We start from the raw sequence: 23695 nt of genomic DNA, 5'->3' as shown, positions 1-23695 counted from the left end.
GGGATGGGGGAGGGAGTTTGGGAATAAGGCTCCTGTGGGGACCCCACTTCTTAATGCCGGATCCCCCCATTGGGCGCAGAGTGGCTGTGAGCGAGGGACTCTCACTGCTGGCCAACCCAATCAGGTTCCCAGAACACAAGTTCGCCATCGCCATTGGTTGAATCCCAGCGGTGGTGGGAGGAGGCCCTTACATTGGCTATTACATTCTAATCATTAACATTCATTAGTAACCTTTCCAAGGAACATACACATTAAGGGACACTCTTCACACTTGCGCTTGGTACAGAGCTTCTCAAGCCGGGTACACATTAGGAATTCCGGTCTGGATATCGGCATATCCTGCAGGATATTCCGGCCATTAATTTTAGAAGGACAGTCAATGGGTGGTATTAGGAGGGCACTGGGAAGTTTATGCCAATTCCCAAAATGTGCTTCAAGTGGATAAATTGGGGACTCAGAGCGCAGATATGGCTGGATACAAAGTTCCCTCTTGTACCCTGTCCCAGGTCAGAGGTATGATGATTAGGTGCAATGTAAAACTCCCTCCATACTACTCTATGGTTAGATATGAAGTGTGCAGCCACTTATAGCACCAGTTAGTCAGGAATTTATGATTCTGCGATTACACGTCAATCCCCAAAATGATAATCCAAGACTGGGAAAATGATAAAACAAGACTGGATAAGTCAAGATGCATGCCCCAGACCAACTATAACATTCAAAAGATATTCCAATGGTCAGAATGAACGCATTAATCTCTTTGCATTAAACATTCCCATCAGCAATTGGGGGCGTGGGGAGATGCAGGGGTGTGGGGAGATGCAGGGGTGCGGGGAGATGCAGGGGTGCGGGGAGATGCAGGGGTGCGGGGAGATGGATGGGCGTGGGGAGATACAGGGGTGCAGGGAGATGGAGGGGCGTGGGGAGATGGAGGGGTACAGGATGATGCAGGGGTGCGGGGAGATGCAGGGGTGCGGGGGGATGCAGGGGTGCGAGGAGATGCAGGGGTGCAGGATGATGCAGGGGGACGGGGAGATGCAGGGGCGTAGGGAGATGCAGGGGTGCGGGGAGATGCAGGGGCGTGGGGAGATGCAGGGGCGTGGGGAGATGCAGGGGCACGGGGAGATGCAGGGGTGTGGGGAGATGCAGGGGTGTGGGGAGATGCAGAGGGGCGGGGAGATGCAGGGGCGCCGGGAGATGCAGGGGGGGCGGGGAGATGGAGGGGCGCAGGGAGATGCAGAGGTGTGGGGAGATGCAAGGGCGTGGGGAGATGCAGGGGCACGGGGAAATGCAGGGGCGTGGGGAGATGCAGGGGTGCCGGGAGATGCAGGGGGGGGCGGGGAGATGGAGGGGAGCAGGGAGATGGAGGGGCGCGGGGAGGTGCAGGGGTGTGGGGAGATGCAGTGGCATGGGGAAATGCAGTGGTGCGGGGAGATGCAGGGGCATGGGGAGATGCAGGGGCGTGGGGAGATGCAGGGGTGCGGGGAGATGCAGGGGCGCCGGGAGATGCAGGGGCGCGGGGAGATGCAGGGGTGTGGGGAGATGCAGGGGCGCGGGGAGATGCAGGGGCGCGGGGAGATGCAGGGGCGCGGGGAGATGCAGGGGCGCGGGGAGATGCAGGGGCGCGGGGAGATGCAGGGGCGCGGGGAGATGCAGGGGCGTGGGGAGATGCAGGGGCGTGGGGAGATGCAGGGGCGCGGGGAGATGCAGGGGCGCGGGGAGATGCAGGGGCGTGGGGAGATGCAGGGGCGCGGGGAGATGCAGGGGCGTGGGGAGATGCAGGGGCGCGGGGAGATGCAGGGGCGTGGGGAGATGCAGGGGCGTGGGGAGATGCTGGGGCGTGGGGAGATGCAGGGGCGTGGGGAGATGCAGGGGCGCGGGGAGATGCAGGGGCGCGGGGAGATGCAGGGGCGTGGGGAGATGCAGGGGCACGGGGAGATGCAGGGGCGCGGGGAGATGCAGGGGCGTGGGGAGATGCAGGGGCGCGGGGAGATGCAGGGGTGCGGGGAGATGCAGGGGCGTGGGGAGATGCTGGGGTGCGGGGAGATGCAGGGCCGTGGGGAGGTGCAGGGGCGTGGGGAGATGCAGGGGCGTGGGGAGATGCAGGGGCGCGGGGAGATGCAGGGGTGCGGGGAGATGCAGGGGTGCGGGGAGATGCAGGGGCGTGGGGAGATGCAGGGGCGTGGGGAGATGCAGGGGCGTGGGGAGATGCTGGGGCGTGGGTTAAGGAGTTAATGAGACGGTTCGTTACCTTGTACCAGCAACAGCTCCATCGTTTTTACCCAGCGGTTCATCCAGTTCCACTCCACACCACTCGCCCTTTGCAAAATCCGTCTCCCCGACATATTTGACTACACCAGTTTTAGTGCCACCCACCTGTAAAAACGATACATTGGTGTAAAAACCATCAGTGTGTTCATGTAGTCTCACTTATCACAGCATCTGGGCTACCAAATGACCCAATGTGGCCTTGAGATGTGGCTGGATGTTACGCCTTCCTGTGGGGCAGTGAGGTGTTGGTGGGGGAGGACACTTGGCAGGTGGTGAGGGGGTGTGTAATACAGAGCACTGTGCCACGACCACTGTTCCCACTTCCTACCTGCCTGTCCTCATCACATTATTCACGTGTAAATAGTTACTTAAGGGCCCGCTATGATTTCACACTTGGCAGAGGAGGCCAGTGTCTGTCAGGTCTGACTGACCAAGCTGAATGGTCGAGGGTGGACTCTGTTGCCACCTTTATGGGCCCCCTCTGTTCTCAAGGTCTTCATCTTACTGTGTCCCTCCCCCACCTCCCGCCATGTCCACCCCTGCCCCCCCTGCCATGTCCACCCCTGCCCCCCCTGCCATGTCCACCCTGGCCCCTCCCCCACCATGTCCCCCCGCCCCACCCCCATCTCCCTTGCTTGGTTCTGTCCACTTGGCCCTGGTAAGATCTGAATTTAGATTAAAATCCGGGCTCCATTGCTGCACTGTCTTCTTTGGAACTGGTTGCAGTCCCAGCAGCGACCACCATTCCTAGTGGCGCTGTGGGACCAGATGGCCAGCTGCTTTTGGAGGCGGGATTCCCTCTTCGATGGGGGTGGAAGATCCCCCTCAAGCCAATCACTTGCCCGACAGCCATTAAATGGCTGGGGAGGGAGAAGGAACAGATCCCCTGGCCTTTACACTGGGGGAGGAGGCTGGTGGCTAGCGTCAATCTGGCGTCTGAAATCTGGTGGTGGCACATCATCACTTTGTAATCCAAAGTTACATCCTCACCATTGCTGTGATTTGGTTTCTGCAGGTCAGTGAACTCTGCAGTCCAGTCCCGGCCTCAGCCCAGAGCTCAGCAATGAGGGACCCTCTGAGGGAGAGGGCCTCGAGAGCTCTCGGTTTGTCTTTGATACAGTCAACAACCTTTTTGCAAAGCCGTGCTCAGCCAGGTTTACAGAATGCTTGGGGTGGGAGGGAGGGGGAACGGGTTCACTAGGTGGCACGGTAGCAAAGTGGTTAGCGCTGTTGCCTCACAGCGCCGGGGACCCGGTTTTGATTTCCAGCTTGGGTCACTGTCTGTGCGGAGCTTGCACATTCTCCCCGTGTCTGCGTGGGTTTCCTCCGGGTGCTCCGGTTTCCTCCCACAGTCTGAAAGACGTGCTGGTTAGGTGCATTGGCCGTGCTAAATTCTCCCTCAGTTGTACCTCAACAGGTGCCGGAGTGTGGCAACTAGGGGATTTTCACAGTAACTTAATTGCAGTGTTAACGTAAGCCTACTTGTGACATTAATAAATAAACTTCAAAAAAATAACTTTGCCAAACAAATTTAAGAGTTAATATCTTTTCCCAAAGGTAGGGGAGTCTAAAACTAGAGGGCATGGGTTTAAGGTGAGAGGGGAGAGATACAAAAGTGTCCAGAGTGGCAATTTTTTCACACAGAGAGTGGTGAGTGACTGGATCCATCGTTAAGGATGAGATTTCTAAATTCTTGGAAGTGCAGGGTCGGATTAAGACAAGTCAGCATGGATTTAGTAAGGGGAGGTCGTGCCTGACAAACCTGTTAGAGTTCTTTGAAGAGATAACAAATAGGTTGGACCAAGGAGAGCCAATGGATGTTATCTATCTTGACTTCCAAAAGGCCTTTGACAAGGTGCCTCACGGGAGACTGCTGAGTAAAATAAGGGCCCATGGTATTCGAGGCAAGGTACTAACATGGATTGACGATTGGCTGTCAGACAGAAGGCAGAGAGTTGGGATAAAAGGTTCTTTCTCAGAATGGCAACCGGTGACAAGTGGTGTCCCGCAGGGTTCAGTGTTGGGGCCACAGTTGTTCTCTTTATATATTAACGATCTAGATGACGGGACTGGGAGCATTCTGGCCAAGTTTGCCGATGATACAAAGATAGGTGGAGGGGCAGGTAGTATTGAGGAGGTGGGGAGGCTGCAGAAAGATTTAGACAGTTTAGGAGAGTGGTCCAAGAAGTGGCTGATGAAATTCAACGTGGGCAAGTGCGAGGTTGTACACTTTGGAAAAAAGAATAGAGGCATGGACTATTTTCTAAACGGTGACAAAATTCATAATGCTAAAGTGCAAAGGGACTTGGGAGTCCTAGTCCAGGATTCTCTAAAGGTAAACTTGCAGGTTGAGTCCGTAATTAAGAAAGCAAATGTAATGTTGTCATTTATCTCAAGAGGCTTGGAATACAAAAGCAGGGATGTACTTCTGAGGCTTTATAAAGCACTGGTTAGGCCCCATTTGGAGTACTGTGAGCAATTTTGGGCCCCACACCTCAGGAAGGACATACTGGCACTGGAGCGGGTCCAGCGGAGATTCACACGGATGATCCCAGGAATGGTAGGCCTGACATACGATGAACGTCTGAGGATCGTGGGATTATATTCATTGGAGTTTAGGAGGTTGAGGGGAGATCTGATAGAAACTTACAAGATAATGAACGGCTTAGATAGGATGGACGTAGGGAAGTTGTTTCCATTAACAGGGGAGACTAGGACGCGGGGGCACAGCCTTAGAATAAAAGGGAGTCACTTTAGAACAGAGATGAGGAGAAATTTCTTCAGCCAGAGAGTGGTGGGTCTGTGGAATTCATTGCCACAGAGGGCTGTGGAGGCCGAGACGTTGAGCGTCTTCAAGACAGAAATTGATAAATTCTTGATTTCTCGAGGAATTAAGGGCTATGGAGAGAGAGCGGGTAAATGGAGTTGAAATCAACCATGATTGAATGGTGGAGTGGACTCGATGGGCCGAATGGCCTTACTTCCGCTCCTATGTCTTATGGTCTTATGGTCTTATGGATCAAGCTGCCAGAGGTAGTAGTAGAGGCGGGTACAATTTTGTCTTTTAAAAAGCATTTAGATAGTTACATGGGTGCGATGGGCATAGAGGGATATGGGCTAAATGCGGGCAATTGGGATTAGCTTAGGGATTTTACAAAAAAGGGCGGCATGGACAAGTTGGGCCGAAAAGTCTGTTTCCGTGCTGTAAACCTCTATGACTCTATGAGTTAACTTAAGAAGGTTGAGTGTGTGGCCATGTGTGTTTGTACCAGGGTTGCCAACCCTCCAGGTTTGGCCTGGAGTCTCCAGCAAGCAAAGTTCAATCTCCAAGAAACTGCTGTGTGCGACCCTGGAAAAGAATCATCGGGCCACAAAAAAAGGTGCTTTTTTTTGTCATTTTCTTTGAACTTTTCTCTTTACCAGATATAAAAATATTGAAAATGGGGGTAAAAGGCTGGCAGTCAAGCATTATTCCATTGGGTAATGAATTTTTTTGCTTTCCATATTGGCATATTGCACTATCAATCAAGTCAAGACTAGTTGTGGGCAAGACAAATAGGCTTTTATTAGCAAGAACTTGGAGCCATCCTGTCGGAGATCTGGTCTGTACTGAAGGCTAGGGGGAGGAGCCACCGCCTTTATACCCGGACCAGGGGGGAGGAGTCTTGGGCGGAACTGACAGGGATGTGCCACATATACAGGTAACAGATAACAGTGGTTTACCACACATATTGGCATAGGAAGACAGTGCGTCATAAGGATGGATGCGTTGGCCGACTAATGGCTGGAGTATGGGGGTAGGTCATGTGATGGAACCTCCATCACATTTAAATCACAGTCAGTAACCCCAGTTTGTACTCCAAAAATATAAGCAGGCAATAGTTGGGATGTGTTCTTAGAGCAGGTTATTGTTTTCTGGAGTTTGTCTGGTTTTTCACTTATCGAATCATCAAAAGTCTGTCACATTCCCACCGCCTCCTGCAGAGTGTCCCAGCAGCAAACAGAGATTGTTGCAGGGGCTTGCATTAGATTGCTGCTAACTAACTGAAAAGTGAATTGTCAGCAGGGCAACAGACACATGTAGAGCTTTCTTCAAGTTCCATCCTTTGATTCAAAAGTCAAATTAAAATAGATGCCTTTTCAAATCATGACGCTATCAGGTTGCCACAGCGATCAAAGGCTGGATTCTCAACAAGGCGACAAGTTTGAACCTTAGCTAATGGTGTCTTTTCAACTCGCCTGCTATCATTGGGCACATTTTCCAAATCTTCATCAAGGCGGGTACAGGCGGACCTGATGATTAACCAATCATCAACTTGTATGCTGATGGCTGGGAAAAGCCTGCGGCCTAGTTGTTCTGGTCTCCAGAAAGGGAGAGATTAGTAGTATCGGGAACTTCAATAATATGTATGAATTGAGAAAGTAAAGGATGAGTGCCTCTATGAGTGCCAAGGTACAAGAAACCTTGTTCTCACTCTAGCAAAACCTCCCATTTCATTTCTTTTCTATATTCAATGGCCAAGTCGCAAAGGAGGAGTTGCGAAGACCACTTGGGTGAATGGGGTCTAGAGGACGGGGGATAATTGGGCCAGGATGCACAGATATAATTCAGTCCCTATTTTCAAGCAGTATTTTTATATTTCCATTAGAGAGGATACATTGGCCTGTTGCTTATATATAGGACTAGCAACAGGGAGGTTGTAAATTCAAACCCTGCCATGTGCAAGTTGTAAAATAGAACTAAGAGACATAGCCTCAAAATAAGGCGAAGCAGATTTAGGACTGAGTTGAGGAGGAACTTCTTCGCCCAAAGGGTTGTGAATCTATGGAATTCCCTGCCCAGTGAAGCAGTTGAGGCTACCTCATTGAATGTTTTTAAGGCAAGGATAGATAAATCTTTGAACAGTAAAGGAATTAAGGGTCATGGTGAGCAGGTGGGTAAGTGGAGCTGAGTCCACGAAAAGATCAGCCATGGTCTTATTGACTCGCAGAGCAGGCTTGAGGGGCCTGATGGCCTACTCCTGCTCCTAGTTCTTATGAATAAATCTATTAATTTGTGGATTAACAGAAAATGACTACAATGGCCACCAGGAAATAATTGTTGTTAGAACCCAACTGGTTTTCTAATCTTTTCTAAGGGACATGTAGCTGCTCTGGCCAATACGTGACTTTAGTCCTTCAGTTTAAGTCAGACATCGCTGTAGCAGGGTACCTCATGCTTTCCTGCCAGTAAGCTTTCCTTTGTGTCTTTCAACTCAAAATATATATCCCAAGCTGCTGGAAACCAACAGGAAAACCAACACGATATCTCCTTAACCAACCAGATTAAGGATTTGAGAAGTAGATACAGGAAGGGCTGAGAAAGAGGGGGTGAATTAAAGCGGGTGAATTCAGCGTCAAATGAAGCGCAGAATGGGAAACAGAGAGAGGGAAAGAAAAAATGTATTTTTAAAATTCATTCATGGGACACGGGCATCGCTGGCTGGCCCGCCCCCTTGGCACTGCCCAATGCTTGGTGGACAGTGCCAATGTGCCCCCTGGGCATTGCCACTTTGCCCCTTGGGCAGTGCCAAGGGGCCAGGCTGGCACTGCTAAGCTGGCAATGCCCAGGGGCCACCCCCCCCTTAACCCTGACCTCCTGGGGGGGCCTCCATGGCCCCCATTCACTCCAGTGGAGTCGGGCCACTAGCGCCCCACAAGTGTGGAGCTATTGTAAATGCCGCTGGAGTTAAACACTCCTGGCAGGGGTGGGCGGAAGATTCTGGCGGGCCTGGAGACTTCAGTCCCAGGCCCGCTAATGAAATGCAAGAGTTCATTTAAATAATTTATTCAGCTCAGCACCGATTTCTAGCATGGAGATGATGGTGCTGGAAATAGGCCATGGCGTCCAGGGGAGAGCCTGCTAAACAGCCTCCCCTTGAGTCTCCCAGCCCCCCCACTTAGGTCCGCATTTATAATTGAAGTGCCTCTGTAACTATTTCACACTGTAATTACATCCTCCCACCAGTGATGGTGCTGCTGGAGTGGCAGCAAAGAGGGTGTCAAAGTCCTAGAATCCTTACAGTACAGAAAGAGGCTATTCAGCCCATAAAGCCTGCACTGACTCTCCCACCCACCCACCCAGCCCCCCTTATCCCCGTAACCCCTCATATTTACACTGCTAATCCCCCTAACCTACACACCTTTAGATACTAAGGGGCAATTTACTACGGCCATCCACCTAACCCACACATTTTCGCCATGTTTACCTTGGAAGTTCACAAGGAGGCATGTGTATGCAAATTTGTATTTGAAAGCGACAGGCTAGATTACAAATGAAAGAATAGTTTGTCACATACGTGAAGTGATGAATTGTAAAAACAACATATCCTTTGTTTTAGTACGAGCTAAGCTATGGAGATCAGCTAGATCTCCTCGTTTACGAGGGACACAATCTGACTGGAATTAGTCAGCAGCTAAATACTGAGAGAAAGAGAAAGGCAGCAGCTCTGCCTTCGCTCTCAGCACCATTGGCATTGGCAGCCATCGCGAAATCCTCACTCTCCCACTCCCTCAGTCAATGAACAGAACTCCTTCTGTCCCACACACCAACAGTGATAATTGAACTAAGCCATGTATTCCTCCCCCTTTCTATGAATGTCTGAATCATTCGACACTGACTGCCATTCACAGCAAACACGCCGGGCTAAATAAAAAACACAACAAAATAAAGTTTCAGCAAATTGTGAACATAAACATCTCTTTCAAAACCAGATCAAAGTGAATAATGAAAACTGGTAAAAGTTCTGGGATGGAACCACGTATGTTGTTTTTAAAATAAAAGGCTTGCATTTATCTATTGCTTCTGAAGACATCACAGTGTCCAAAGGTTCTTTTCCACCAACGGTATAGGTTTGAAGTACAATCACTATTATAATGTAGGCAGCGGAGGTCCCACTAACTGGAGCGTGATAAGCAGCAGATAGTCTCTTTTGGTGATGTTGGTTGTGAGACAAGTATTGGCCAGTAAACAAGAGAGAAGCTCTGCAAGGTGCAAAGTGCAGAAGAGGCCCTTTGGCCCATCGAGTCTGCACTGACATGTGAGAAACACCTGACCTCCCACCTAATCCCATCTGCTGGCACTTGGCCCATAGCCCTGAATGTTATGACGTGCCAAGTGCTCATCCAGGTGCTGTTTAAAGGATGTGAGGCAACCCGCCTCTACCACCCTCCCAGGCAGCGCATTCCAGACCATCCCCCCTGAACCTTCTACCTCACATCCCCCCTGAACCTTCTACCCCACATCTTGAACCTATGTTCCCTCACGACTGACTCTTCAACTGAGGGGAACAGCTGCTCCTTATCCACTCTGCCCATGTCTCTCATAATCTTGTACAGCTCGATCAGGTTGCCCCTCAGTCTTCTCTGCTCCAATGAAAACAACCCAAGCCTACCCAACTTCTCTCCATAACTTAAATGTTCCATCCCAGGCAGCATCCTGGTGAATCTCCTCTGCATCCCCTCCAGTGCAATCACATCCTTCCTATAATGTGGCGACCAGAACTGCACACAGTACTCCAGCTGTGGCCTCACCAAAGCTCTATACAACTCCAACATGACTTCCCTAATTTTGTAATCTATGCCTCAATTGATAAAGGCAAGTGTTCCAGATGCCTTTTTCACCATCCTTAAACCGAGGTTGCTCCCTTTTCAATGTCCCCTCCTGAAAAGAGTATCGACGGCAACAGTGCAGCACTCCCTCAGTGCGGCATAGCAACAGTGCGGCGTCCCCTCAGAGCGGCAGCCCCGACAGTGCGGGCATCCCCTCAGAGCGGCAGCCCCGACAGTGCGGGCGTCCCCTCAGAGCGGCAGCCCCGACAGTGCGGGCGTCCCCTCAGAGCGGCACCCCCTCAGAGTGACACCCCCTCAGAGTGACACCCCCTCAGAGCGGCAGCTCTGAGCTGAGGTCTCAGCTGAGATTATGTGCCTGAATTTCTGACTTGGGCCCGGGTGCTGTTACTGAGTCCTGGCTGACATTGCCCCGAGATGGCTTAGTGAGCATCGGGAACACACAATTAGGAGCAGAAAATGTTAAAGTGCACAATACGCTGAAGTTTGCAGCTGGGAATATGAACCTTGAGGGCAAGGAGTTCACAGAGGAGCAACAGCCAGCCACAGATCTACTGAGCTGCTGTGTCATTCTCCCTTCCAGGGATCATTGAGGAAATACAGAGCAACACTTGCCTCATTACACAGGCTGATGCAAGCTGTTCAGGGAAGGTTCACTGATTCATAAAGAGCGTGTAAAGGAAGTGTAAGCTCATTAAGGCTGCTAAGACTGCAGATAGTGCATTATTTAGGAGTTGGTTTAGTGGCCCCCACAGAATTAGACAACTTCACTCCGTGCACTTTCTGCACTATTCTGAAACGTTAATGTGGACCAGAGGGGACTAAACATTCCAGAGTAGAGGCAAAAATACCGCTTAACTAATGAAACAGCTACTTTAGAAAACTGCCACTGGTATTCCACGGCCTTCCGTGGCCCAGTATTCCATTCAGCCTTGCTGGATGTGATTTCTGGGAGGAATTAGGAGCAAACAGAGACAGTGCAATGCACAAGCGGCTCAGAAAGCTGCACACCATAAATCAGCCATCTGACAGCAAGGGCTTCTGTTCCGTACGGGAGCAAGGGGCAAACCAATTAGAACCAGAGGGTTAAGCAGGCATGAGAAGCCATTGTTCCCAGCTGTGCCAGAGTCACATCCCCCCACATTAGACTCACAGGAATTTTACCGTCCCGACCGCCAAGGGAATTGGAGCGGGCGAGGGACGGAGCATGGGAAAGTCCGTTGACCTCGGGTGGGATTTTATGGTTTCGGGACGAGCGAGGCCATAAAATCAGAATATCCAGGAAAAGATACAGAAATGGGATAAAGGTGCAAAAATAAGAATAAACATGAGAAAAAATACACACGCATATTAAGGAATATGCCATATATGTGGGCAGCACCGGATGCATTTGTTGGAATTCATGAATCCAGTAACTTGATACAAATCAAAGGCACCAATGAAAGTTTGAGATCTAGTATAACATGCCAAAAATAAGAATTAAAACTGAAGAAAAATTGTCTCTAACTTGCATTTATATAGCGCCTGTCATGACCACCAGATGTCCTAAGGCGCTTTGCGGACAATGAAGTACTTTCCAAGTATAGCCACTGCTGTAATGTAGGAATTTGTGTTCTCACAAACAGCAGTGTGATCATGATTTCAAATATGGGAAGTGCTCTAAAAATGCTGCAGCCTAAAAGCGGCAGCATTGAATAATTTTATTCAATACAGAGCCTTCCTCTCGCAGAAGAAAACCAAAGACCAAGGAAAAGTACAGCACAGGAACAGGGCCTTTGGCCCTCCAAGCGACCATGATGTCTTAACTAAACTAGAGGAAAAAGCTTCTGCCCATACTCGGTCCGTATCCCTCTATTCCCTCCTTATTCATGTACCCATCCAGATCCTCTTAAATGTTGCTAATGTGCCTGCTTCCACCACCTCCTCCGGCAGCGAGTTCCAGGCGCCCATCCCTGAAAGTTGGCACCCAGGTTGATAGGGTTGTTAAGAAGGCGTACGGAGTGTTCGCTTTTATTGGTAGAGGGATTGAGTTTCAGAGTCAGGAGGTCATGCTGCAACTGTATAAAACTCTGGTGCGGCCGCACTTGGAGTATTGCGTACAGTTCTGGTCGCCGCATTATAGGAAAGATGTGGAAGTGTTGGAAAGGGTGCAGAGGAGATTTACCAGGATGTTGCCTAATATGGTGGGAAGATCATATGAGGAAAGGCTGAGGGACTTGAGGTTGTTTTCATTAGAGAGAAGAAGGTTAAGAGGTGACTTAATAGAGGCATACAAGATGATCAGAGGATTAGATAGGGTGGATAGTGAGAGCCTTTTTCCTCGGATGGTGATGGCTAACACGAGGGGACATGGCTTTAAATTGAGGGGTGATAGATATAGGACAGATGTCAGAGGTAGGTTCTTTACTCAGAGAGTAGTAAGGGCGTGGAATGCCCTGTCTGCAGCAGTAGTGGACTCGTCAACATTAAGAGCATTCAAATGGTTATTGGATAAACATATGGATGATATTGGAATAGTGTAGGTTAGAGGGGCTTTAGATTGTTTTCACTGGTCGGCGCAACGTCGAGGGCCCAAGGGCCTGTACTGCGCTGTAATGTTCTATGTTCTATCACTCTCTGCATGAAGAACATCCCCTGCTTTCCCCCTCTCACCTTGAACCTGTGCCCCCTTGTAATTAACACTTCCACCCTGGGTAAAAGCCTCTGACTATCCACCCTGACTGTGCCTCTCATAATTTTGTAGGCCACTATCTGGTCTCCCCTCAGCCTCCATCTTTCCAGTGAAAGAAATCCTAGTTTATTCAACCACTCCTCATAGTCAACGCCCTCGAGACCCGGCAACATCCTGGTGAACCTACTTTGCACTCTGTCCAAACAATGTAGAATGTAGAAACACGGAGAGACTCAACAGTAAAAGCTTCCTCCACTTGACAAATAGGTTATAATGAGACTCATCAGATGGGAAGCAGCATCCAGTAATGACAGATCGTAGTGATAGTAGACTTGCAACCCGGAGATCACAAGTTCAAGTCCCGCCACGATAAATTATATTCAATAACTGGCAAAACTGTGGCTGGAGCCAGACAAAAAAATGATTAAAACTGACGTCCTTCACATCCACTGAAGCAAGCAATGGTTCAATCACCGTAACGTCGACAGTACTGAGATGGCAGCCCCACACCATCATCTCGCACTAACTAGCAGCTCGCAATAAATGCTGTCAGTGTTGCCGGCATCCTCAGAATGTTCTTTCCCAAGTGGTCACACAGAAGTTGAAGCGAGAATCTGCTCCAGATTTTGTACGATTGAAATTTGTGGCACAAGTTTAAAGGATATTAACTTTTAAAAAATGTATTAGTGTCGCTGATGCACCTCAATGAGCACCCGGAAACAAGGCTTTAGAACTGAAGGCTTTAATACATTAACAATGAAACTACTAACACAAATTCACCCGTTCAGACTGAAGGGGTCCTGCCGGAGCAGGGGGTCTTATACCCTGCCACCGGAGGCGGGACCCCACTGGAGTGTGCCATGATAACACTTGGGACAGGTAAACACCCTATCCCAACAACATAGTACAACCCCCATAACAACAACAATAACAACCCCAGTGGTGAACCAACGATGGTTCACCACATTCACCCCTCCTTTAGGGACCAAAGGTGGCGGGGTGGATGAAAACAGACAATGACAAAAAAAAATAACAGGATTCACAAGTCCAGACGGTCTGGAGGACCACACCGACGCTGCGATCTTCTCAACACCGGTTGTGAAACCGGAGCAGGTGCTTGCGGTGGCTCTCTCAAAGCAACATCTGGCTGTCCCCTCAAAGACTCCCGGGCCGGCCGGCCCTGATGAGGCGATGGTGTAGGGGATCCTGGAACGTTTGGTGGTGGTGGTGGGGTGATGATGGTGGCGCCGATCTCCGTGTCTCAGGCAAGCTGTACATGGGAGTAAAAGTGTTATGCACTGGTCCCGGTGCTGACCGCGCCACGTCTGGGGAAGTAATGAGGAGTAGTGGATCTGTGACTGGGGGAATAGGAGCGACAGGAGTTGCTACGTCCCCTGCGGGCGCCAGGTCTCTAATGGAGACAGTGTCCTCTCGCCCGTCAGGATATGCCACATAGGCATACTGAGGGTTGGCGTGGAGGAGTTGGACCGGTTCGACCAAGGGGTCGGACTTGCGAGCCCTCACATGGCGCCGCAGAAGGACGGGTCCTGGGTACGTCAACCAGGCTGGCAATGAGGTCCCCGAGGACGACTTCCGAGGGAATGAGAACATCCTCTCGTGGGGAGTAGCATTGGTTGCCGTACACAGGAGGGAGCGGATAGAATGGAGCGCAGTTGGAAGGACCTCCTGCCACCGGGAGACTGGAAGGCCCTTGGATTTCAGTGCCTGTAGGACAGCCTTCCAGACTGTAGCATTCTCCCTTTCCACCTGTCCGTTACCCCTAGGGTTGTAGCTCGTGGTTCTACTAGAGGCAATCCCGAATGAGAGCAGGAATTGCCTCAAGTCGTTGCTCATGAACGACGAGCCCCTGTCGCTATGAATATAGTAAGAAGTTTAACAACACCAGGTTAAAGTCCAACAGGTTTATTTGGTAGCAAAAGCCACACAAGCTTTCGAGGCTCTGAGCCCCTTCTTCAGGTGAGTGGGAATTCTGTTCACAAACAGAACTTATAAGACACAGACTCAATTTACATGAATAATGGTTGGAATGCGAATACTTACAACTAATCCAGTCTTTAAGAAACAAAACAATGGGAGTGGAGAGAGCATCAAGACAGGCTAAAAAGATGTGTATTGTCTCCAGACAAGACAGCCAGTGAAACTCTGCAGGTCCACGCAACTGTGGGAGTTACAAATAGTGTGACATAAATTCTGATTCTAGGATCGCATGATAAAGACTCAGGAGGAAAAAAGCAGAAATATTTATGTGAAATAGTGTGACATAAACCCAATATCCCGGTTGAGGCCGTCCTTGTGTGTGCGGAACCTGGCTATCAGTTTCTGCTCCGCGACTCTGCGCTGTCGTGTGTCGCGAAGGCCGCCTTGGAGAACGCTTACCCGAATATCATTACCCGAATATTCGGCCTCTGATATTCGGGTAAGCGTTCTCCAAGGCGGCCTTCGCGACACACGACAGCGCAGAGTCGCGGAGCAGAAACTGATAGCCAGGTTCCGCACACACAAGGACGGCCTCAACCGGGATATTGGGTTTATGTCACACTATTTCACATAAATATTTCTGCTTTTTTCCTCCTGAGTCTTTATCATGCGATCCTAGAATCAGAATTTATGTCACACTATTTGTAACTCCCACAGTTGCGTGGACCTGCAGAGTTTCACTGGCTGTCTTGTCTGGAGACAATACACATCTTTTTAGCCTGTCTTGATGCTCTCTCCACTCCCATTGTTTTGTTTCTTAAAGACTGGATTAGTTGTAAGTATTCGCATTCCAACCATTATTCATGTAAATTGAGTCTGTGTCTTATAAGTTCTGTTTGTGAACAGAATTCCCACTCACCTGAAGAAGGGGCTCAGAGCCTCGAAAGCTTGTGTGGCTTTTGCTACCAAATAAACCTGTTGGACTTTAACCTGGTGTTGTTAAACTTCTTACTGTGTTTACCCCAGTCCAACGCCGGCATCTCCACATCATGGCTATGAATATAGCAGGGGTACCCGAACAGGGTAAAAAGCTCACTGAATGCCTTGATGACGGTGGCAGTCGACGTGTCCGCACAGGGGAAAACAAACGGAAACCGGGAAAATTCGTCTATTATGTTAAGAAAATAGACATTCCGATCCGTTGAGGGAAGGGGGCCCTTAAAATCTACACTCAGCCTCTCAAAAGGGCGAGTGGCCTTGACCAAATGTGCCCGGTCTGGTCGATAAAAGTGTGGTTTGCATTCTGCGCAAATCCGACAACTTCTAGTAACTGACCTGACCTCCTCCACCGAGTAGGGTAGGTTGCGGGCTTTTATGAAGTGGTAGAGTCTGGTGACTCCAGGATGACACAGATCATTGTGGAGAGCCTTCAAGCGGCCCTCCTGCATGATGGCGCATGTTCCGCGCGAGAGGGCATCCGAGGGCTCATTGAGCTTCCCTGGACGATACATAATATCGTAATTATAGGTGGAGAGCTCAATTCTCCACCGCAAGATCTTATCGTTCTTGATCTTGCCCCTCTGCGTGTTACTGAACATAAACGCCACGGATCGTTGATCCGTGATCAGGGTGAACCGCTTACCTGCCAGGTAATGGCGCCAGTGTCTGACTGCCTCCACAATGGCCTGAGCCTCCTTTTCCACCGCTGAGTGCCGAATCTCTGGGCCTTGAAGGGTGCGGGAAAAAAAAACGCGACGGGCCTGCCTGCCTGGTTTAGTGTGGCGGCTAGGGCGAAGTCCGATGCATCACTCTCCACCTGGAAAGGGATGGATTCATCCACCGCGTGCATCGTGGCTTTCGAGATGTCGCTTTTCAAAACCTTGAAGGCCAATTGGGCCTCCGGCGTAAGTGGGAAGGTCGTGGACTTAATGAGCGGACGAGCTTTGTCCGCGTAGTTGGGGACCCACTGTGCATAATACGAAAAGAACCCGAGGCATCTCCTCAGTGCTTTCGTGCTAGCGGGCAAGGGAAGTTCAGTGAGTGGGCGCATACGGTCTGGATCAGGGCCAATGACCCCGTTTTCCACCACGTATCCGAGGATGGCTAACCTACGCGTACGGAATACGCACTTCTCCCTGTTATAGGTCAGATTCAGGCGAGATGCAGTGCGTAGAAAGTGTTGGAGATTCGTGTCGTGGTCCTGCTGGTCATGGCCGCAGATGGTGACGTTATCCAGGTACGGGAAGGTAGCCCGCAACCCGTTCTGGTCCACCATTCGGTCCATAGCACGCTGGAAGACCGAGACCCCATTGGTGACACCAAATGGAACCCTGAGGAATTGGTATAGACGACCATCCGCCTCAAAAGCCGTATATTGTCGGTCCTCTGGGCGGATGGGGAGTTGATGGTAGGCGGACTTAAGGTCTATGGTAGAAAACACTCGGTACTGCGCAATCTGATTGACCATATCAGAAATGCGCGGGAGAGGATACGCATCCAGCTGCGTGTATCTATTAATGGTCTGACTGTAGTCGATGACCATCCGAGGTTTGTTCCCGCTTTTGACTACCACGACCTGCGCTCTCCACGGACTAGCACTGGCCTGTATGATCCCTTCCTTGAGGAGCCGCTGAACCTCAGATCTAATAAAGATCCGGTCCTCAGCGCTGTAACGCCTACTTTTAGTAGCGATGGGCTTGCAGCCAGGTACCAGATTTTTAAAAAGGGATGGTGTCGTGATCTTCAGGGTGGATAGATTGCACGCGGGGCGTTTTGGGCAATTTGGAGGCTGCGGCTGGCTCCCTACGGCCAGTGAAGGGAGTGGCCCACCGTACTGTAGGATCACACTCTTCATGTGGACCATAAAATTTAGTCCGAGGAGAATTGGCGCGCAAAGGTGAGGTAACACAAGGAGCCTGTATTGCTCGTAGACTGTGCCCTGTACCTCAAGAGTTACCATACATTGTCCTTGGATCGGTACAGACCGGGACTGTGATGCCATGGAAATTGTCTGTTTGGCAGGGAGAACCCGGAGTCCACACCTTTTAGCAGTTTCAGGGTGTATGAAACTTTCGGTGCTCCCACTGTCAAACAGACAATTTACAGTTCTGCCACTAACCTTTACCTCCATCATAGAATGTTCCAGTCTGAAATGCCTGGTCTGATCCAGAGAGATCGACGCCACCGTTGGCCCCTGGGCGTCACTGCATGCTGCCGATGTGGATGCTGAGGACCCCTGCTGGTCGCTGCTGCATGCTGCCGATGTGGATGCTGAGGACCCCTGCTGGTCGCTCCTAGTCGTCGTGGACCATGATGGCCGCCCCCATGAATCGCATGTGGCCGAGGGCTCCAAGCGCAGCGACTCCTGGTGGTCTTCCTCCTCCTCTGTTTGCCACGATGGCGCCGTCCTGAGATCGCACGTGGTCGGACCTCGTGGGTACTGCGACGCCGAAGGAGATTGTCTCCGTTCTGGAGGGTTACAAGCTGCACTGCCGTTTTTACGTTTGGACCTGCAGACTTTGCTGTAGTGGCCTTTTTTACCGCACTGGCTGCAGATTGCCGTTCTTGCCGGACACTGCTGCCGTGGATGCTTAGCCCCACCGCAAAAATAGCATCGCTGGCCCCCTGGAGCTGCCGCCGTCGTCGAATCGATCTGGGAGCGCGGGTTCGCGGGGCGAGGAGGGAGCAGAGCTTGCTCCAACCACGTTGACTGCACGTGGTCCTCGGGGTACAGCGCCAAGCTCTTCGACGCCGCCTCCAACCTCACGGCCATCCCCATTGCCTGGGTCAAGTTGAGTTTCCCCTTTTCTAATAATTTAAGTCTGATGTACGAGGACCCTACCCCTGCTACGAACGCGTCTCGGGCGAGGTCTTGCATGTACTGCTCGGCGGAGACATCCTTACAGTCACAACCCCTGGCAAGCTGCAGGAGTTCATTGGCGTAGTCTTCTATGGTCTCGCCCGACTGCCGACGTCGTGTAGCGAGGAGATAACGAGCGTGAATCTCGTTGGGTGGCGTAATGTACCTATTCTTTAGGAGCTCGACGGCACCCTGGTAAGTGGAAGCTGCACGAATGGCTAGGTAAATCGTGTCGCTTACCCTTGCGTGGAGGACCTGGAGTCTATCAGTGTCTGTAGTGATAGCTACCGAGGCTGCCAGGTAGTCCTCGAAGCACTTCCACCAATGTTCGAACGTGTTAGCTGCACCGACCGCACGTGGGTCCAGTGTCAGACGATCCGGTTTTAGGATCTGTTCCATATTCTCAGTTAATGTATTAAATTGATGCACCTCAATGAGCACCCGGAAACAAGGCTTTAGAACTGAAGGCTTTAATACATTAACAATGAAACTACTAACACAAATTCACCCGTTCAGACTGAAGGGGTCCTGCCGGAGCAGGGTGTCTTATACCCTGCCACCGGAGGCGGGACCCCACTGGAGTGTGCCATGATAACACTTGGGACAGGTAAACACCCTATCCCAACAACATAGTACAACCCCCATAACAACAACAATAACAACCCCAGTGGTGAACCAACGATGGTTCACCACAGTCGCAAGTAGGCTTACGTTAACACTGCAATGAAGTGACTGTGAAAATCCCCGAGTCGTCACACTCCAGCGCCTGTTCGGGTACACTGAGGGAGAATTTATCATGGACCTAACCCGCACATCTTTGGACGGTGGGAGGAAACCGGAGCACCCGGAGGAAACCCACACAGACACGGGGAGAACGTGCAAACTCCACACAGACAGTGACCCAAACCGGGAATCGAACCTGGGTCCCTGGTGTTGTGAGGCAGCAGTGCCACCCTGCTACCCGCGGTCAGTCAGGCCCAGGTGAGAGGAAAGTCGGGTAGAGACCCGCTCCCACCAATCTTCAGCTGCCCAGGATTTCCTCGGACTTCCCGATGTATGTAGCTGGAGCTGCTTCTGGAGTCACATCCCCAGAAATCTCCCGATACAAGGCGGGATGGAGAGTTCCTGGTCTCCAGCCTCCCTGATCCAAACGGACATCTCAGTATTAAATACAATGATCCAGTGTTAAGTGCTAACTTTCACTCTAATTAATTCACAATATTCTACCCCTCACCCACACAGAATTCTGCACTGCCATTCTTTCCAAATCAGTGGCTTCCTGTCTCCCAGTAAAATGACTCCAAATTTCCCATCTTCAAATTCCTCCCTCCTGACCTTGCAATCTCCTTCAGCCTCCTATGTCTGCGTGTAACCTCTGCTCCTCCAACTGACCCCTACATTCATACAAATTAGGAGCCATTCGTCCTCTCGAGCCTGCTCCACCATTCAATAAGATCACGGTGGCACAGTGGTTAGCACTGCTGCCTCTCAGCGCTAGGGACCCAGATTCGATTCCCGGCTTGGGTCACTGTCTGTGTGGAGTTTGCACATTCTCCCCGTGCCTGCGTGGGTTTCCTCCGAGTGCTCCGGTTTGGCCATACTGAATTGCTCCTTAGTGTAGGGGGATTAGCAGGGTAAATACGTGGAGTTACAGGGATAGGGCCTGGGTGGGATTGTTGTCGGTGCAGGCTCGATGGGCCGAATGGCCTCTTTCTGGACTGTAGGGGTTCTATGGCTGATTGGATTGGAACCTCAGCTCCACATTCCTGTCTATCCCCAATATTCTGTCTTTTTTAGGGAAGGAAATCCACCGTCCTTGCCTGGTCTGGCCTATATGTGGCTCCAGAGCCACAGCAATGTGGTTGACTTTCAAGTGCCCTCTGAGATGGAAGGCAGTCAGGGACGGGCAATAAATGCCCATCAACACCCACGTCCTGTAAATGATTAAACCTGGTTCCATCACAGCACTACTGTCCTCTGGAATTTCTTTTCCAGAACCCCTGTCCCGCCATCCACCTTCCTGCTTTTAAATTAAACTAAACCCTACACCTTTAGTTTACAGCCTCAGTATCGCAGTTACCTTTCTCCCTCCAGCTCAGCACCAAGCACCATTCCTGTTTAACGTGAAGAGGTTTGCTGCATCCCCCTGAACAGGAGCAGCGCTAGATACCAACAACGCAAGCTGCTGCTGAGGGCACAACTAGACTTTGCAAAATAAAACATGTTTGACGTGGGAAGTGTTCCGATCTGATCTCGAGATAACAGAGCCAATGGCCACTTAAACAAGACCACTCATGCAATTAACCCCACGAGCAGACGATTTGCTAGGGAACGAGCCTCTAAATAAATCACTAACAGACCAGAGCTGCAGGCAACAAATGTAGTCAGGAGCAGGTTGGAGATTTACTGCCAGAGAGAAAATGGAATATAAACGGCGATCTCTGCCAATGTCAGGGGGGTCTGCCCACAATATAATAATTACTAATCAGCAAGGCCTTTGGCCCATCTTCAGGCTGCAGGACAACCTGCCCATAAGTGAGGGGTAACCATTGATTCATAGAATCCCGATGTGGAGATGCCGGCGTTGGACTGGGGTAAACACAGTAAGAAGTTTAACAACACCAGGTTAAAGTCCAACAGGTTTATTTGGTAGCAAAAGCCACACAAGCTTTCGAGGCTCTGAGCCCCTTCTTCAGGTGAGTGGGAATTCTGTTCACAAACAGAACTTATAAGACACAGACTCAATTTACATGAATAATGGTTGGAATGCGAATACTTACAACTAATCCAGTCTTTAAGAAACAAAACAATGTGAGTGGAGAGAGCATCAAGACAGGCTAAAAAGATGTGTATTGTCTCCAGACAAGACAGCCAGTGAAACTCTGCAGGTCCACGCAACTGTGGGAGTTACAAATAGTGTGACATAAATTCTGCTTCTAGGATCGCATGATAAAGACTCAGGAGGAAAAAAGCAGAAATATTTATGTGAAATAGTGTGACATAAACCCAATATCCCGGTTGAGGCCGTCCTTGTGTGTGCGGAACCTGGCTATCAGTTTCTGCTCAGCGACTCTGCGCTGTCGTGTGTCGCGAAGGCCGCCTTGGAGAACGCTTACCCGAATATCAGAGGCCGAATGCCCGTGACCTTGTCTGGAGACAATACACATCTTTTTAGCCTGTCTTGATGCTCTCTCCACTCACATTGTTTTGTTTCTTAAAGACTGGATTAGTTGTAAGTATTCGCATTCCAACCATTATTCATGTAAATTGAGTCTGTGTCTTATAAGTTCTGTTTGTGAACAGAATTCCCACTCACCTGAAGAAGGGGCTCAGAGCCTCGAAAGCTTGTGTGGCTTTTGCTACCAAATAAACCTGTTGGACTTTAACCTGGTGTTGTTAAACTTCTCATAGAATCCCTACAGTACCGAAAGAGGCCAATCGGCCCATCGAGTCACGCTGACCACAATCCCACCCAGGCCCTATCCCTGTAACCCCATGTATTTACCCTGCTAATCCCCCTGACTTTCAGGGGCGATTTAGCATAGCCAATCAACCTAACTCACACATCTTTGGAGCTGGTTAGTAAGGCTAATTGTGGGAGGGCAGCTTGCTTTTCCCAGTGGATCTCCAGGTCACTGTGGGTGTTCCAGTGGATCTCCAGGTCACTGTTGGTGTTCCAGTGGATCACCAAGTCACTGTGGGTCTTCCAGTGGATCCCCAGGTCACTGTGGGTGTTCCAGTGGATCTCCAGTTCACTGTTGGTGTTCCAGTGGATCTCCAGGCCACTGTGGTGTTCTAGTAGATCTCCAGGTTACTGTTGGTGTTCCAGTGGATCTCCAGTTCACTGTTAGCGTTCTAGTGGATCTCCAGGTCACTGTTGGTGTTCCAATGGATCTCCAGGCCACTGTGGGTGTTCTAGTGGATCTCCAGGTCACTGGTGGTGTTCCAGTGGATCTCCAGGTCACTGTGGGTGTTGCGGGACGGTGCAGAGGCCCAGAGGAAGTCTCCTGGTTGCAGACGGTGAGCAGTGATTCAGACAAGGCCAGAGGCCTTCCAGCATGGCCGGGTTCAGCAGCCGCGGCAGCTCACCCTGTGGAGGGTGTCCCAGGCTGTTCAGTTGAGGGCGCCCCAGGCCGCTGAGTGTGTGTGGGGGGGTCCCAGGCTGCTCTGTGTGTGTGTGTGTGTGTGTGGGGGGGGGTCCCAGGCTGCTGTGTGTGTGTAAGGGGGGGGGGGGGGTCCCAGGCTGCTCGGTGTGTGTTGGAAGGGGGGGTCCTAAGCTGCTCTGTATGTGTGTGTTTGTGTGTGAGGGGGTGTCCCAGGCTGCTCTGTATGTGTGTTTGTGTGTGTGTGTGTGTGTGTGTGTGGGGGGGGGGGGGGGGGGGGGGGGGTCCCAGGCTGCTCTGTGTGTCTATGGGGGGGTTTCCAGCCTGATAAGTGCGTGGAGGTCCCAGGCTGCCCTGTGTGTGTGTGGGTGGGTGGGGTGGGGGGTTCCAGGCTCCGTGTGTGTGTGTGTGTGTCCAAGGCTGCCCAGTGTGTGGGGGTCTGTGTGTGGGAGTCCCAGGCTGACCTGTGTGTGTGTATGTGTGTGTGTGTGTGTGTGTGTGTGGGGGCGGGGGGGGGGGGGGAATCCTAGGTTGCCCGGTGTGTGTGGGGGTCTGTGTGTGGGGGTCCCAGGCTGGCTGGTGTGTGTGGGTGTGTGTGTGTGGGGGTCCCAGGCTGACTTGTGTATGTGTGTGTGTGTGTGTGTGTGTGGGGGGGGAATCCTAGGTTGCCCGGTGTGTGTGGGGGTCTGTGTGTGGGGGTCCCAGGCTGTCCGGTCTGTGTGGGGGTCCCAGGCTGTCCGGTGTGTGTGTGGGGGTGTGTGTGTGGGGGTCCCAGGCTGTCCGGTGTGTGTGGGTGTGTGTGTGGGGGTCCCAGGCCACTCTGCCTGAAGCCACGGGATGCTGCCAGTGATGTACTGACCTCCAGCACATTTCACATCAGCCCGTTGCAGTTTTGTGAATCACTGAACTATTTTTCTAATCTTTTTGGCAGAGTAAGTCAATGAGACAGCGAATAACCTCCAGCCTTTATCACCTCCGGTCCAAAACTATCTGTTGTTATGTAAATGAGATGATAAGAAACAGGAGTAGGAGGAATCCATATTGCCTGTCCAATCTGCTCCACCATTCAATGTGATCAGACAGATCTTAGGTTTCAACATTACTTTGCTTCCCGCTCTCCATATCCCTCGATTTCCCCAGAGCTGAGTTTAGCTTAGCTGACATCAGCTGAGTTTCTGGATTAATGGTCTAGCAATAATATCACTAGGCCATCGCCTCCCCGGCCTCTCAGTGGACCTTCGCTGT

At 51.0% G+C, this 23695-nt stretch overlaps 1 protein-coding gene across 1 annotated transcript in view; it reads right to left on the bottom strand.

Moving 5' to 3' along the window:
• clip2 (CAP-GLY domain containing linker protein 2) overlaps positions 1 to 23695 on the bottom strand; it is a gene marked incomplete at its 3' end in the record, with an annotated part of 313298 nt that overhangs the window by 46358 nt on the left and 243245 nt on the right. Inside the window, exon 4 of the mRNA XM_078226021.1 lies at positions 2252 to 2376. Coding sequence (XP_078082147.1) covers positions 2252 to 2376 — 125 coding nt within the window. The remainder of the gene's footprint in view (positions 1 to 2251; positions 2377 to 23695) is intronic.

This window comes from Mustelus asterias, chromosome 12 (assembly GCF_964213995.1).
Source record: "Mustelus asterias chromosome 12, sMusAst1.hap1.1, whole genome shotgun sequence".
NCBI classification, from domain to species: Eukaryota; Metazoa; Chordata; class Chondrichthyes; order Carcharhiniformes; family Triakidae; genus Mustelus; species Mustelus asterias.
Note: the sequence above shows the minus strand (reverse complement) of the source record. Positions and strands in the feature narration are given on the sequence as shown.